Source organism: Amblyomma maculatum, chromosome 9 (assembly GCF_055883805.1).
Source record: "Amblyomma maculatum isolate TAMU_Amacu chromosome 9, ASM5588380v1, whole genome shotgun sequence".
In the NCBI taxonomy this organism is placed as follows: domain Eukaryota; kingdom Metazoa; phylum Arthropoda; class Arachnida; order Ixodida; family Ixodidae; genus Amblyomma; species Amblyomma maculatum.
This window is the reverse complement of record NC_139352.1, coordinates 47,297,979-47,313,968: the sequence shown is the minus strand read 5'-3', so window position 1 is coordinate 47,313,968 and position 15,990 is coordinate 47,297,979. Positions and strand designations below refer to the sequence as shown.

At 45.8% G+C, this 15,990-nt stretch overlaps 1 protein-coding gene across 1 annotated transcript; it reads right to left on the bottom strand.

Annotated features, from left to right (window-relative positions):
- Positions 1 to 8,629: 8,629 nt before the first annotated feature.
- Positions 8,630 to 10,216, bottom strand: LOC146178996 (exonuclease mut-7 homolog). The gene has a single exon (XM_084580094.1). The coding sequence runs from the start codon at positions 10,214 to 10,216 to the stop codon at positions 8,630 to 8,632; it is 1,587 nt and encodes a 528-aa protein (XP_084436220.1).
- Positions 10,217 to 15,990: the final 5,774 nt, after the last annotated feature.

The following is a 15,990-nucleotide window of genomic DNA, read 5'->3' as shown; positions in this document are numbered from 1 at the left end:
GGACATGTCTTCACCTGGGACAAAGACAAGTCCTCTTGTTGAAATGTTTGCTTGCGAACTGCTTCCCCTCAACCCTTGTTTCGTTTTCTTTCATACTAGATGACCAGCGTTGCTATTTGCTGCTCTTCTAATGCTTTTCACACTGCTAAATACAAGGTTAAAAGCATCAAACACATGCGCTAATTGCTGTGAACCTCATGCACCTGATATTGGATTTCTTTTCTCTTTACAGCAGAGCGTTTTCAACATTTCCACCCAGTTTCACATGCTGTTGCAACCAGCTAAGTGCTATACGATAAGCCACATAGGCCCAGACTTGAGTTAATTCTGAAGGGCATGTTACAAACACCTTTCAGTAAATTTACACGCTTGTATTAACAAAGCACTGTTGCATCAGTGTCGAAATGGTAGCGACATACTGCACATAATTACGCGCCTGCTTTTGACATATATAGCACCTTTCTCACTTTTCTAGGTTACACTTTTTGAAGCTAAGTAGGCAACAGCAGCAAGTGTGGCATTGTTTGAGTTGTGTGAAACTACAAATGAGTATCAGGAAAAAAAAAAAGAATGTAAGATATGGCCGCCGTGTATCATAAAGCATAAGTACGCATTACTAGTTGCTCCACAGTGCAGCTTACATGAAAGGCAAAACTACTTACCACACATTACCATGGCCCTTGACTGGTCTACATAGTGTTTCCAAAGTCACTGAAGCCACACTGTCTACTTTATGCTTTCACTCCGGGTTGACACATGAACATTGTCTTTGAATGTTTAGAATTTAAAGCAGTGTTCTCCAGCGATCAGCTTGCAGTGAGCAGGAACTGTGTTGTTTTCCCATGAGAATGCACATTCAGACAACTATGCAGGAATTATTTTTATTACAAACCAGGGAATGATGCACTAACTATATTTTTCCCCATGACAGTTTTGCATTGTTCATCTGTGTTGTAAATTTTGAACAACTATGCCAAACACATAAAGTGACCCTGTCCTCGCTTTCACCAAGGAGCACTGTACCATTCAGTGTCAAAGATGTCATCTTCATCAAGCACCAGAATACATTCCAGTCGTGGAGTTGAACATTGAAGAAGACCTGAAGGCATGCTTGAAGACGATAGCAGCAGAGCATATACATATTTCCAGCATAATTATATATTCATAGTAAAACTGGAAGGAGCAAAGATGAATGAGCAAAAACTACCACTTTCCGCTACTTTGCGGTTAGAGCCTAATCGCATTACATGACTAAGCATGGAGTCCCAAGCTCGGAATGGACTGTACCGCCCTTTCTTCAATCACTTGACTAACAAAAAAATAAGGGCAGTAGCTTTCAGTGGCCGGCATTTTAAGTCAATTCTCCATTCAAAACATGGTATGCTAGGTGGAGGAGGAGGAAGATGAAGAGGAAAGGCAGGGAGGTTAACCAGTAAAAGCAACCAGTTTGCTACCCTGCACTGGGGGAAGGGGATGAGTGAATATAAAAGTTGTGAGAGAGGGATAGTTGAAGTTAATACAGTCACATAACAGACACGCCACATCACATTACGTTACAGTCATGTCATAGCAAACTCATAGTCTTTCGATTAGGCCTGTGCTTCTCATAAAGCGGAGCAGTGTCTGGGAGGACGTGTGCCACAATAGAGGAAGTAGCTTAGGGATGGGCTGGAGCCATGCAAAGGCATGCATCTGTATGTGAGTGGCAGACCTACAAAATCCTTCCTGCACAATAATGAAATACTTATTAGCAGACAAAAGATAATTGCACTCATCAAAGTCAAGCACAAGGAAATATTAAGAGAATGAACTACAGTGTAAGAACTTGATCATGCGAATCTATGCCGGGCTTTACAAACCAACAGCAAAAGGTTCGAAAGAACTGAGCTAACTATCTGAAATGTGTATGAAATGTGGAAGAGGATGGCAATAAATTGATGGGCAACATCATTGCCGAGGTAGGCAAAAAGCAGGCTGGAGACCAGGCAGTGGGTGAATATGGCAATGGTTCTAGAAATAGCAGAGAGGAGTTAGTAATGAGTTAGCAGAGCGCGAGCACTTGAGAATCGTGAATATCTTCTTCAGCAAATGGAAGAACCGGAAGTGGACAGGGAGAAGTGCTAACGGGGAAACTAAAAATGAAATTGACTTTATACTGTGTTCTAACCCTATGCAGGATGTAGAGGTAATCGGAAAGGTGAGATGTAGTGACCACAGGATGTCAAGGTCCAAATTTAGTCTAGATTGAGTCTAGATTTGAAGAGGATACAAAACAGATTAGTAAGAGAGAAGTCTATCAACAAATATGAAGTGAGAGGGAAGGTACAATTCAGGATCTCACTGCAGACTAGATATTCAGATTTGACCAAAAAAGACGTCCTTAGTGTAGAAGCAATGAACAATACCTTTCGTGATATCATTACTGAGTGCACGGTAGAAGTAGACAGTAGGATAGTTAGAGTACCGGCAAATTATCTAAGCAGACGAAAGATTTATTAAATGCCAAAGCATGAAAGCCTCCAACCCAACAGAAAAGATAGAACTGGCACAGCTATCAAGGCTAATCAATAGGTGTGAAGTATCTGACATAAGTATAACATGGAGAAAATTGAGCATGCTCTAAAGAATGGGGGAAGCCTTAAAGCAATGAAGAGGAATTTATGCATGGGCAAAAATCAGATGTATGCGCTGAGGGACAAGGCAGGTGATGTCATCACTAATATGGACAAGATAGCCAAAGTAGCTGAGGAGTTCTATACTGACCTATACAGTAGCTAAATTAGGACAATAATGAGGTTGGCAGTAGTGAAGAGCAGTCAAAAGTTCCGCCAGCAAAGAAGGATGAGGTTAGGAAAGGTTTAGGAGCTGTGAAAAGGGGGAAAGCAGCTGGGGAAAGTCAGGTAACTACATATTTGTTGAAAGACAGGGAAATTGGGGGAGGGGGGTGCATATCATGCTTAAGGAATTGATTACCTTTATGCGCAATGCCCGATGGCATCAACGGTACCACAGTATTGGAAGAATGCAAACATTATCTTATTTATGAGAAAGAAGGAATTGAAAATTATATGCCTATAAGCTTACTATTCATTACATACAAGGTAATTACTAAGGTAATCGCTAATAGAATCAGGACAACCTTGGACTTCAATAAACCAAAGCACCAATCAGGTTTTCGGAAAGGATACTGTACTGCGGATACTGTGGATACTGGATCATATATGTACTATCAACCAGGTGACAAAAAAATGTGCCATATATAACCACCCCTATACTTAGCATTCATTTGAGAAAGCATTTGACTCAGTCGAAACCTCAGCAGTCGTGCAGACATTGCGAAATCAGGGTGTAAATGAGTCATATGTGAAAGTACAGGAAGATATCTATAGTGGCTGCACAGCAAGCATAGTTCTACCTAAAGAAATAAAATTCGCACAAGGAATCGTGTTAAGCAAGGAGACAATCTCCTGTGCTTTTCACAGCTTGCTTAGAGGAAGTATCCAGGGACTCAGAGGGGGAGCAGTTAGGAATAAGGGTTGATGGAGAATACCTCAGTAATCTGCGATTCGCTGATAAAATTGCCTTGCTAAGTAACTCCCGATGAATTACAAAGAATGATTGATGACCTAGAGAGGAAAAGCCCAAAGGTAGGCCTAAAAGTTAATATGCAGAAGACAAAGTAATGTTCAACAGCTTTGGAAAGCTACAGCAGTTTACAATAAATAGTGAAACACTGGAAGTGGTAGGCGGATATGAATACTTAGGAGAGGTAATAACAGCAGATCTGGACCATGAAAGGGAAATAACAAGGAGAGTAAGATTAAGATGAAACGCTTTTGGCAATTACTAGCAGGTTATGATCAGCAGCTTACCAGTATCACTCAAGAGAAAAGTATAACAGCAGCATCTTGCCTGTACTCACTTATGGGGCTGAATAAGTAGGCCAAAGTAGGTCAGACAAATAATTCAAGTTGATAACATTCTAGTGGAAATCAAGACGAATTAGGCATGGGCAGGGCATGTAGTGTGAAGAGAGGATAAACGATGGTTGCTTAGGGTAACAAATTGGATTTCAAGAGAAGGAAAGCGTAACAGGGGGTGGCAGAAAATTAGGTGGGCGGATGTGGTTAACAAGTTCGCAAGAGTCAAGTAGATGCAGCTAGCACAGGACCAGGTTTTGTTCGGGTAATATGGAATAGACCTTCACCCTGCAACCCAGCTCATGGAGGAAGGAAACAACTCAGGAGAGGACCTTGCCATTCCCAATGCATTGGAGAAAGTGTAGCGGAAGTGACGTCAAAATTTAGGGTTAGCCAAGTCGACGTGACGCTGTTGCTATGAAAATTCGGGCCACTAGCAACAGCGTTGCTAAGGGCCCTAGGTACGTGAGCGTCACGGAGAAAGAACATGCAGAGGGTAAAGGAGGAGAAGAGATGTTGCAGCGTCCGGTCGCGGCGCGGCCGAGCTGACTTCAAAAAAATGACGTCAGGGCCTTTCCTAAGTTTTTTCCTTCCTCCATGACCCAGCTGATGGCGATGATGATGAATGCACTTATTTCCTGAGCGTACAACTGTACCAACCGCTTCTTTTCTTTCTGAATATTTAGCCCTGACTGTAGTGATTGGTTGCATTTACAAATTACATTGGCTTGTGCCATGATTGAATGGCGGCGCTTTATCACACTTTGCTAATGAAACAAAGTGCCACTGATGAGTACAAGTAGAATGTGTATACACTGGTTTTGATGCTCAATCGCTCATCTCTAGTGTCAAAGTTAGTCTGCACAGCATGCTACAGTATCAAACTGCACCATCATGACAAATGTTGGCCTACTTGGAATTTTGTCTGTCCGAAGGCATGTGCACTTCTGAGTTCTCAAAAATAAGCTTTGCATTGAAATGTTTGTTTTGCAGTAGCACTGCATCACCTCCTGGAAAGCACAGTATTGATGTCTGCATGACATACAAGAAAAGTCTGCAGGCATTGGGTGACTGATCCAGGAGCATTGGAGCTGAGGGTAATTGCAGTTGCAATGACGGAATTGGCTCTGATGTGGTTATAAGATGCAGGCATGGTTTTGCAAATATGAGATAAAACTGCATATGATAGTCCTTTTTTTTTTTTTTTTTTTTTCTTCAATTCTAGCATTCAGTCCCAAGCGATCCGAAAAGTTTGGTTGCTGAAGATTCACACCAGCCATGACATATAACAGGTAAAATCCATTTACTGTACACCCCGAAGAGGCACTTCAGGACAACTCCATGCAGTTATTGTTAGCATTTGTAAAAATCTATTCTTTCGCTGTTTCTGAATATGCTAGTAACTGTCTTATAGCTGAGAACTCATTAATCACAGAGAAAATGGAGTTTGAAAATCTCCCTGATGGTCGATTCAAACTCGACATCCTTATGAAACAGACTGGTTGCCAGCATTCTGAAGTGAAAGGCAGTGTACCATTGCCTCAAGGGACAAACACTCAACTCTGGGCAAGCAGGACAAATAGCCTTTCCTCCCGACCCCGCGGCCTTTTTATCGGATTACTGCTATCTTGGCTGCCCTCACGTGCATGTACCGTATGGCGCATGTTGCTGGCAAGCACTTTAAACGTTTGCGCTGCCGCGGCAGGGGACCCGGCACTGACACTGTCACTAAAGTCGACTGTCTCTGTTGTGCATGTGTCCATTTGGGTTCCTTGTTAATGCAAGCATGATATTAAGCGATGCCTTCGAAATGGCTGCGTGCTGCATAGCATTTCTCTCATCTGCATTTACATCTACGCTGTCAGATACCATAAACACGTTCTCTAGTGAGGGCCTCGGGAATTTTCGCACCTGCAGGCAATCTGTGACCGAGAAGCTTCTTAGTAAATGCCGTATTAAGTTGTATTGACACACTGCTCGGCCTGTCTGGCTTGTGTTTACCTCTCTACAACATACTTCCAACCCATTTACAGGGTTAAACAACAAAAAAAAGGTGCTAAGAAAATTACTAAACAGCCAGACAGAAAAAGTGAGCCAAAAGGCTATGCTTTCCATTGTCATGTATAGTTCATCACCTTGAACTTTGTCTCGCTCCTTTGGTGCTTGCACCAGCAAAGTGATTCAACAACTGAAGTGAAATTGAAATTATTACGGCACCTTTGGCTCCAATACTGTGCACTCTACACAGTAGTTGTGGCAATGCACATGCCCTGGATGTGTGTGCCTTATCGGATGCCTAAATCATTCGAACCATAAGATGTGCTTACATGGCATCTCACCCATTACTTTTGCCACTAGCATAATTTCAAGTTAAATGCGCCGCTGGTGCAAGATGAGTGGCAAGAAAGCTTTTTTTTTTTTGTATCAGTCTCAGTTTTTTCCTGGTTACATGATATATAACCTGTACTCTATAGACTGCAAAGTACCACTAGGAAGATATTTCAGGAGAGAGAGAACTGCTATTTGAGGAAGAATATGCTTCTGCACATTTTCGGGGCTAATAACTCGAGCATGGTATAACAAGAGCCACTCAATTGGCCTTTCTATGAGCCAAATTATTGTGTGAGAATGATCAGGAGTGAGAAGTGTGTAATGAATATCAATTAATTAAAAAAAATACTCCGAGAGCACTGCAGAAATGCGTAAGCCTGAGCGTTGCTGTGTTGCGCGCGAGATGTGTTGGCGAGATTCCGCGAGTGACAGATATTGCGGCTTCCCTTTCCTGTAAACCAATTATTGAATGCCGGTGAACGCTGATACGTTCAATGGAACGCTGGTTGCGTTCGACAAGGGGTGTGCTATGTGCCCTGTGTAGCAGCGACGCTCACGCTTTCACATTTCTCCAGTGCAGATTCTGCTGTGCTCTCTAAATGTTTTTTAGCCTATTGCTTTAAACATGTTTTGGAAAATGCTACATATCTTTGGTAGATGAATTGAATCCTTTTTTCTCCGATTTCAGTTGCTATCTTCTTTGTGAAGTTATTCTATCTGTACGCAGCTTGCAGAAGCTTTCGTCACCATAATATTATGTTTGTACAATTTCTATGAACTATAGTGCTGTTTCATTCACTGCTAGTAATTGCCATCGTTCTGTTTCTTTAACAATGCAGCTAAAAGCGCCTGCCATCCACATCAACCTACTTCGATGGAGCCTCCAAGGCTAAAGAGCATTTGCAGAAATCTGCAAGAGAATGCCGGATGCATCTGTGTGGAACATGCGGCACAGAGTGCGGCGAAAAAACAGTAGAGTATATGACAGTGAACATTCTCTGAGTGGCTCAGATATTATTGCACACACTGCCTTTACCAGGCAACAAGGTTTGCTTCCCAGTCACATAGTGTATCCCAAGTAACACCACAAGAAGATTAGAAAATTTTAAAAAGCAATAAAAAGGATGCTTTCTACATGACCAAGAAATAAAACTTGATGCTAGGTTAATATGTATTTACAAACTATGCATCTCCAGTCTGTACAAACACATTTCATGCAAAATTCTGATCAGACATTTATCCACTGCTTACTCGTATTTTAAAACTCAACCAGTCTCTTCTCCAGCTACAATTTCTTCAACACCAAATGAAAATTGTGTATGTTCATGCAAAAAATGGCTACAGATAAAAACATTGAGTTGAAATGCACAAGATAGGCGTCAATTCGCACCATTTCCCTATCACTCGGTGCTTTGTACCCAGTGAAGATGGTAAATTTTTAAAATTCAATTATGGAGCACTTGAACGGTAGGTAGGTGACACAACTCGCCTGAACGCCGTCTAAAAGAGTTAGCTTTACTTTTGAAAGGATGATTATTGTGCGAGTCTGTGCATGATGGTGCTGCAAGCACAAACTGTCACAGTTCCTTCACAAAAGCTTTTGGGCATTGGGAGGAGGAAAAGCATTTATTTGGGCACCGAGTCTTCAGTAAGGTAGTTCACAAAATGTTAAGACTGCCAAACTAGCCACCCTGGAACTCAGTATTGTGCTTACACACGTTTTTAAATACTTGTTTATTTTTAACATTAAAGCCCCACTACACATAAGGTTTAAATCTGTAGGTCAAACAATGAAAATTTTTCAGTTAAACATTCTCTACTTCCTCTTGTACACCACACATTGTATCTGATGGTTTTACGCTTCATGTCTGAACTTAAAAATGACTTATACAGACGAGTAGGCATCGACCTCCGAACCCCACAAAGTCCTATAACATCCCATTTCATGCCTGCTAGTTCCTCAAAGAGGACTTCTAAACTAGCCTTACTAGCTAGGGCTCTAGCATTAAACATTTTGATAGTTAGTTTCCCCTAATAAGCGCAAATACAAGGCAAAATCCGAAACATCCACTGCAGCGAACTACATCGAGTTGTGAGCTTTTATGCACACTAGATGTACTCAATCACAAAAATGAGGGCACCATCAGATTAGTTTAAAAAAAGAAAAAGCACATGATGTAACAAATGATCCTTGCCTTTATTAATTTTTCTTTGCTTGAGCTGTAGTTCTGATCATTCAGGGGTAGACTCCTGGCCAGCCATGACAAATTAAATAGAATACAAAAAGCTCTTAGAGATGGAGGAACAAAAAAAGATGCGAAGACAGTACAATGCAAAAGTCTCATCACTTCCAAGAAGTCGCAAGTGACAGCAGAACGCTAATGCATGCCGGATGTAGGCCTACGACCATTTTGCCTGTGTGCTTGAGGTTTGTACTTCTGTGGGCGGTCTTGGCTCAGCTGATTTCCATCCAAGCTTTCTTCAGCCTCTTGAAGAAGCATTCCAAAGTCCAGGTGTTCCTCTTCACACCTTTTCACAAGCTCTTCATAGATTTGCAGCAGACAGTAGGCATCCAAAGCTGCATACACAGTCTGAGATGGACGCAGCGGTCTCTTCTCCCAATCGGAGCAGCGTTCATTCTTGTTTAATGGTAAGCCCAGCATCAAATGAGTCAGTTCAGCCAATCCTTTGCAGTTAAGTTTTGGGTACACTGGTTTAATAACACTTGGGTAGTCACGCTGTAGCTTCTGTGTAAAGTTGCACAGGTCCACAACTCTGTTGACCTTAGCACTTGGCCTCATGACTGTATCTGCCAGTAGCCTGAGGTCTTCAGCAATGCCGTAACCTAACTTCAGAATACTATGCGACGACAGAACTTCAGAGAATAGTTCGTCCCAATCAGAGCCTTGCAATTCTGCTACGAGTTTTGGCACATCCAAGATGAATACGCAATCCCAAACTGCCAGCTGGATTAAAGCCAGCTTTGAAGGCATCAATCCAATGGTTGGCTTCCACTCTGCGTCGATACCAACAACGTTGTAGTGTGTGATGACTCTAATGCAATGCTTTAAGTCAGCAGATGAACTCACCATAGAAACATCTTGAAGGTCAAGCCTCAGCTCCAAGAACATGCCAGTAAAGTCTGGAACATCAGTCAAGTTCCAAGACGAAAGCAGTTCCTGCACTTTTTGTGGTTCACATCGATTTTTGTAGTCCAAAAGGTATGCTGGCCAACAATCTTCTGGATAACCAAGCTTCAGTGCAAAGCTGAGAGCAGTTTCATATTCATTGAATTGCATCAAGTAGTTCAGAAGGTCATGCTGCAGTTTTGTGAAACCTTGGACAGCATCATAAATCATCTCTTTCCAGCTTGCTTCCGAGTAGTCTCTCTCATCATACCGCTTATGGATGAGGTACCTTAGAGCCTTCTTGCTCCTACTGTAGTGAATATTCGGGCAGAGCTCGACTGACAAACTATACTGCTTAAGTAGCTTAGATGCAGCCTTGGCAATTGTTTTTTCAGAAAGCTTTTCTTTGCTTACCGACTTGATGTTCAGATTGTTCTGCAACCTCTCAACACGAGACGGCTCAGCGAACAAGAGGTCCAAGAACTTCAGTAGATCTATTTGGACTTGAGGCTCTCCTTCCATGTACTTCTCCAGCAGGTTCATTTTGTCCAGGAGGTAGAGTGGGATAGCAATCTCTTCAAGTCTGTAATATGATTGAAGCTTCAGCCTTGCGACGATAGTGCTTGCCTCGTTATACAAGTTCTTGACTAGCAAGTCGTCTATGACGTCAGTGTAGTCATAGGGATTCTCTCCCAACTTGTACACTTGACACACGACATCAATCAGAGATGTGTTTGCTTGCTTGACAACTACCGCCAAAGCACGGTGCTTCATTTCCTTCCCAAGTTCAGCATACAAAGCTTGGTGATGAGATATCCACTCCTGAAATTCCTTCATGACTGTATAGGCCAGAGTGTTGGGACGATTCCGAGGGAAATCCCGCGCTGTATGCATCAGCACAAGCGCACATTCAAAGCAGTTGGGAGCTCTGTCAAAATAGGTATGCAGAAGCCTAACAAGATTATCGGTCTTCCTGTTTCTTCCAGAATGCCAAGCATTGTCCAGATGATTCACCCATAATGGCTCCATGGTGAAGTTCCTGCTCACACAGCCGACCGGCCGGGCGGCGTCAACAAAACCGCGCTGGTGAGGTGAAAAGATGGAGGGGTTCAAAGGAACTTCCACTACGCGCGTAAGCTCTCAACAAAAACCCAGTGGCAGCTGGTCCGCATATGCTACGCACACGACATCGCGACAACACCACAACACCGCCACTACTCGCCTGGCTCGACGGCTCAAACAACAGATAAAAGAAAAAAAATGCCTTCTTTTTTTTCGTTTTCTTTCTTTTTTAGGTGGCGCCTCTTGTCTTTGCGACGTGACGTCAGCAATGGCCTCCGAGAAACGCGCGCGCGGAGGTAATCTTGGGGGCCATGCTTTCCTAAAAATGGAACCATTTTTAACACTTAATATTTACAAATAGGAATGCTAAAAAAGAAAGAAAAATAAAACTTACGAGGGTGGGCTAGAGTACGGGGGTGCGGGTCAGATCCCAGCGGTCAGTGCCAAAATGGTGCAGCTGCAGCCGCCGCATGAAAGCAGACGACAGCTTGCGCGACGACGGCTTGGCGTGTTGTGTTAAACAGTGAGGCGACCCTAGTTATTCCACTCGTCAACGAGAACGGTGCCTGTGTTCGCCAAAGAAACGACGACGCGTACTTCAAGCTATGTCTAACAAGTAGGCACGTGCATGCGTTATGTTTCATGCTGACTTCAATCGCGATCGAAGTGTTTGCGCCTCTTTCCAGCTGCCGCATGGTGCACGTGCATCGACTGGTTCGTGTCAACGCTTCATTGCGATGTGCTATTTGAAAATTGACCTTATTCGGTATGTTGGCGCCAGTGGCCTTGCCGGTTATGTGAGTGGCAACAAATGTACAGCTAGCCGACCACATGAATGCGGTCGCGGCATTTACATATATATATATATGTGCATCGCATATTCATCAATGAATGAGATCAACGGCGCTAACTCGATCGGGTTCTGGTTCACAAGTGCAATAATTAACATCGGCTCTTTTCGCCATTTATTACAACGCACAGGCCAAAAGCATCGCGGCTGGATCATAAGCTTCGTTTTCAAGCTAGTGCTATTTGAAAATTCATGAAGTTAACCGGGACGTTTGCGTCGGCTGACGCGAGTTGCACGCAGCCGACCGCAGCTTATTGTTGGCGACGCCCAGGCTAGCAGACGGCCCGGCCTGCACTCTACCGTTCTTTTGGAAGCAGCTGGTACCACCGATGCTGCACCAGAACTGCTGGAACTGGCGCTACACGCTTGCGGCGCTGCCGCAGAACTTTACGAAACTGGTGCAAAGAGTGCAGCTGAATCGAATGGAATATGTGCCTTTCTAGTTGCGCCTTTCCACACTCCGTCGCTGCGCTCGATACAGAGTTGAGAAAGAGGGTAGCGTTTGGATGGGACAGTATTAAGGATGAAGTGCTTGACTGTTTCAGGGCGCCGGGAATTTGAGGCGGGCATGTGAGGAGTGACCGGAGATTACCATCGTCTCTGATGTCATCCTGCTCTCTTCAAAAAAAAAAAAAAAAAGTTCACAATTAGTAGGGAAAGCAGGAACGCCTTGGTAGTCCCGGCCCCTTCCCTGAAAACATGCATCCAGAATTTAATGTCGAAAGAAGGGCGAAACGAGCCGAAGCTCTAGAGCGACGGTTCAAGAACATGGAAGCGAAGGAAGTAGTCTATGTTGATGCGGCAAGTGGCAGAACAGCTGCGGCGGTAGCCTCGCCGATGACCGAGGGACGGCTGTACCTGCGGCATCCATCAGAGGCCGCAACATAGAGACTGCGGAGAATTGTTGCAATATCGCTAGCTTGCGTAGGAACGGAAGCCAAGTTCATAATTAGCGACAGTAAAACTGCCATCCAAAATTTCGGAAAGGGGAGAATATCGCCGGAGGCAGCCAAAATCCTAATCCAAAGAACGCTGAATAGGACAATTCATTTAATTTGGACACCCGCTCACACTGCCGTCCCTGGTAATGAGGCGACTCACGAGCTAGCCCGAGCTCTCTACTTCCGGGTAGCCGCTGGGCATACGACGAGCGTCTGCAAAATTACGGGGAAAGCATCGACCATTATAAATTGGGACGCAGACTGGTACCCCCGCCAGATGTTAGCCTAAATAATAGAGAAGCTGTCGCGTGGAGGCGGCTACAAACTAATACGTTCATGAACCCGGTCTGGGCGTTTCACGCGCTACCAGACCTTAGGGACAATGATCTGTGCAAACACTGAGGCGCGAGAGGGACCCTCGACCACATAATTTGGGAGTGCCCACAATCTTCAGGGATAGCTAGACAAAATATTACAAGTAGAGAAGCCTGGGATACCCTGCTGCGAAGCGCGGACCCTGCGATCCAGCACTGCACCGTCCATCTGGCGGAAGAGGCCGCAACAAGCCAAGGGCTACCTGCCAGCCTCTAATCCGCGGGGGCGGGGAAGAGGACGCCCATTTCCGATGGAAACGAAAGTTGTGCAACCAACCAACCGATCAGTCTCTTTCCACGGGCCTCGGAGTCACTGAAGCACTTGCCGCGCAGCGCATCCGGCTCCGAAAATTACTCCAACATCGTTGCGATAGCCTTAGGCTTATGGCGCGCGCTGAGCAGTAGGAGAGGAAACGTTGGTGCAGCAGGCACCTCCTTCGACGGAGACTATTCCCTCACTTAATTAGTAGACCTAGTCACGGGTTCCGTCCCAAGCACGCCGGACGCTGTTCTTGAAGCAGCACGACAGTTCTATTCCGCTAGCTACTTTCCCATTTGAAACTCCCTCCAATCCAGTTCACTTATCAGGGGTTCCTTTGTATGAGATCAAACTTGAAGCAGCGCTTAAGTCCTTCCATAGGGACCGTAGCCCAGGTTCAGACGGCCTTACTGTTGAGTTTTGTGTCAAGTTCTGAGGGCAGCTTGTGAAGCCTTTCATCGCCCTTGTAAACAGGCTTCTCGGTGAGGGGACGCTTGCAGATACGTACTCAAAGATAATGGCTGATCACTCTCCTTTGTAAGAACGAGTCGAGACGCACTGAGCTGTGAGCCTGGCGTCCAATCACGCTCCGGAACGTCGACTACAAGCTCATAGCTAAGTGCCTGTCTTCTCGGTTAACTTCTTTTTTACCAGATCTCATAGGTCCTTATCAGGCTTGTGTTCCGGGTCGCTTCACTCAACTGCAAGGTTTCGCCTTCAGGGACCTTCTCCATTTGGGCTCGACTTAGAAATCTTCCGGGTATCCTCTGCTCCTTCGATCAGGAAAAGACATTCGATATGGTTATGTCACCGATATTTCAAGTCCTGGAGGAAGCTGGTATGGACTGATTTCCAGCGCATGGTCAGAACTGTATATTCCAGGCCAGTTTCAGCCGTTATTGTGTCAGGTCGTCCCTCAGAGGTTTTCGACGTGGGCCGTGGAGTTCGGCAGGGAATTATCACCTGCTCTCTACATGCTCGCGTTTGAATCTCTTCTAAAAAGGCTCTCTCGGGACAGTCGATTGTTCGTTTTCCCTTACCACCAAGTTCTCCGCCAGCTCCCACCCTTGCCCATGCAGATGACCTAACCATTGTCATCCCGGATGAGGCTTGTTTCCTCCTTTCTGGATGCCATGAAGGTGTACTGTAAGGCGAGTGGGGCTAAAATCAATCGGTCAAAGAGTGCCACCCTCTATTTTAGTTGTGCACCATCCACTCCTCAGACTGCTCATGGTCTTCCCGTGAAGGCTGAAGTCCGCCGCCTTGATTTCTGCTTCAATTCAGGTCTTTCAGGCAGTAATTGGTCCTTTGCTCAAGAGATCGAATCTTGGGCAAGATAGTGCGAGAAGCTTTTGTGTCCGCTCACGGCTCGGGTCGCTATCACGCGGTCTCTCCTGTACTCGGTACTGACCTAAGTCGCCGGCGTGACGCCTGTCTGCAACGGATCCTTTTCCGTTTCTTCTGGGATGGAGCTCCGGACAAAGTCAAAAGGCCTGTAGTGAAGCTGCCTAGGAATAGGGAAGGCCTTGACATCCCCGATCTGGACTTCGTAGCCTCGGCCTTGCACGTCAAGTGGACTCAAGTGGCTCTGAGCTCGGACATTCCTCTGACTCGAAGCCTGACTTCGTTTTTTCTGAGCACTCGTCTCCGCCTCTTTGCACAGAGCACATACTCGAATTGCGCGCCACGGTCGGGCTCTCCATCACCCTTTTGCGCTTATAGGCAGCCACCTGCCTTGAGCGTCTTCGTAAGGCGGAGGCGGACATCGATGTGGTTTCGGTTCCCCTCCAGAAATTGGTTAGGGCCCTCACTCGAACTCTTCCTCCTCACCTCCGCCAGTATGGTCTTGCCAACGTTAGGCCCAGCTGGCGGTACATCACGGCGGACGTATTGGAAGCAAGCAGAGCGTCCTTTATGTATCGCTTTGCCAGCGGAGCCTGTGTTTACGCGGGCCAGCTTGCGACCAACTTGTCCGTTTTGTGGCGGTAGAAAGGACACTGTGCACATGTTTCCTCAGTGTCTTCTTCCTGAAGCACTTCTCCGTCGTGTAGCTGACCTCTGCCAGCTTCCGGGTATATCGTACCAGAATGTGCGATACCTGGATCCGTTGCCAGGCGCCACTGTTAACCAGTTCGTCTTGCTGCTCGTGAAGTGCACGTACCAAGTATGGCTAGCAGGCTGCGTGGCCGCATACAGCAGCAGGGTCCGGTGCTCCATGAAGTAACTGCAAAGGAGCGGAATGAGGTCTGGTTGCACTCGCTGTGGGAACGTCGCATTCTCGGGGAGCGGAGGTCCTCGGAGATTTGATATCGTCCGTCTGTGATTTTTTTCGGTTACCGGTGGAACACTTTCTGTGTCAATATGATTCCACTGCAGGAAACGGTCGTCCTTGGTGAAACCTGTGTGATCATGAAGGTCCGCCTCGTTGGCTCAATGCCACGATGGTGCTGCAGGCCACGGTGAAATATTTCTTACACCGTGCTGCAGGCCGTCATCGCGTTAAATTTAGCCCACTCCTGTGGCGGCATCACGCGGCGGCCCCCTTGTCCGGGTAAGGCCCTCACCTACCTCGCCTCGAACACAAACGCTCGCACAGACCCCACTTGGTACTGGGGGTGGCTGTCGGAGATGATCGGATGATAATGGGCCGATAAGTTATGTGAAACTCCGGGGCACGGCACTTTCGGGTGTCAAGTCCCCCTCCCCACCTGACAAAGGTAGCTCGGCGGGACAGTTCTTGAGCTAGGTTATGAGCCGCCTCAATAAGCAAGGAAGGCATGAGCAGGCGACCAGATTAAGTGAATGCGCTGTGGGGGCTGACAATTTTCAAGAATGTACGCACTGCTTGTAGGAAAATTTTTCCCAACGTGTAATTGCATATCACCAGTTTTGAGTTGCTGACTATGGTCTCTGCCGAGGATCCCGCAATGGCTGTTTCTTCAACAAGTGTGTGCCACCTGCGCTTATTGGTGTGGAAGTGCATTGCGATGTAAGGAGAAAGGGCGAGGGCCGATTCCTGCGGGGTGCCCTTGTTGCCGAAGGGGAAGTCATCCGAGTGGAGATCTGCTCGAAAGGAAGCCTTTCTACCCGAGAGAGAGAGAGTCTCGGATATAGTTGTAGGTGTG

Bases quoted from the DNA above. Each gene is read 5' to 3' on its own strand.
- LOC146178996 (XM_084580094.1), bottom strand. From the start codon at position 10,216: ATGAAGGAATTTCAGGAGTGGATATCTCATCACCAAGCTTTGTATGCT.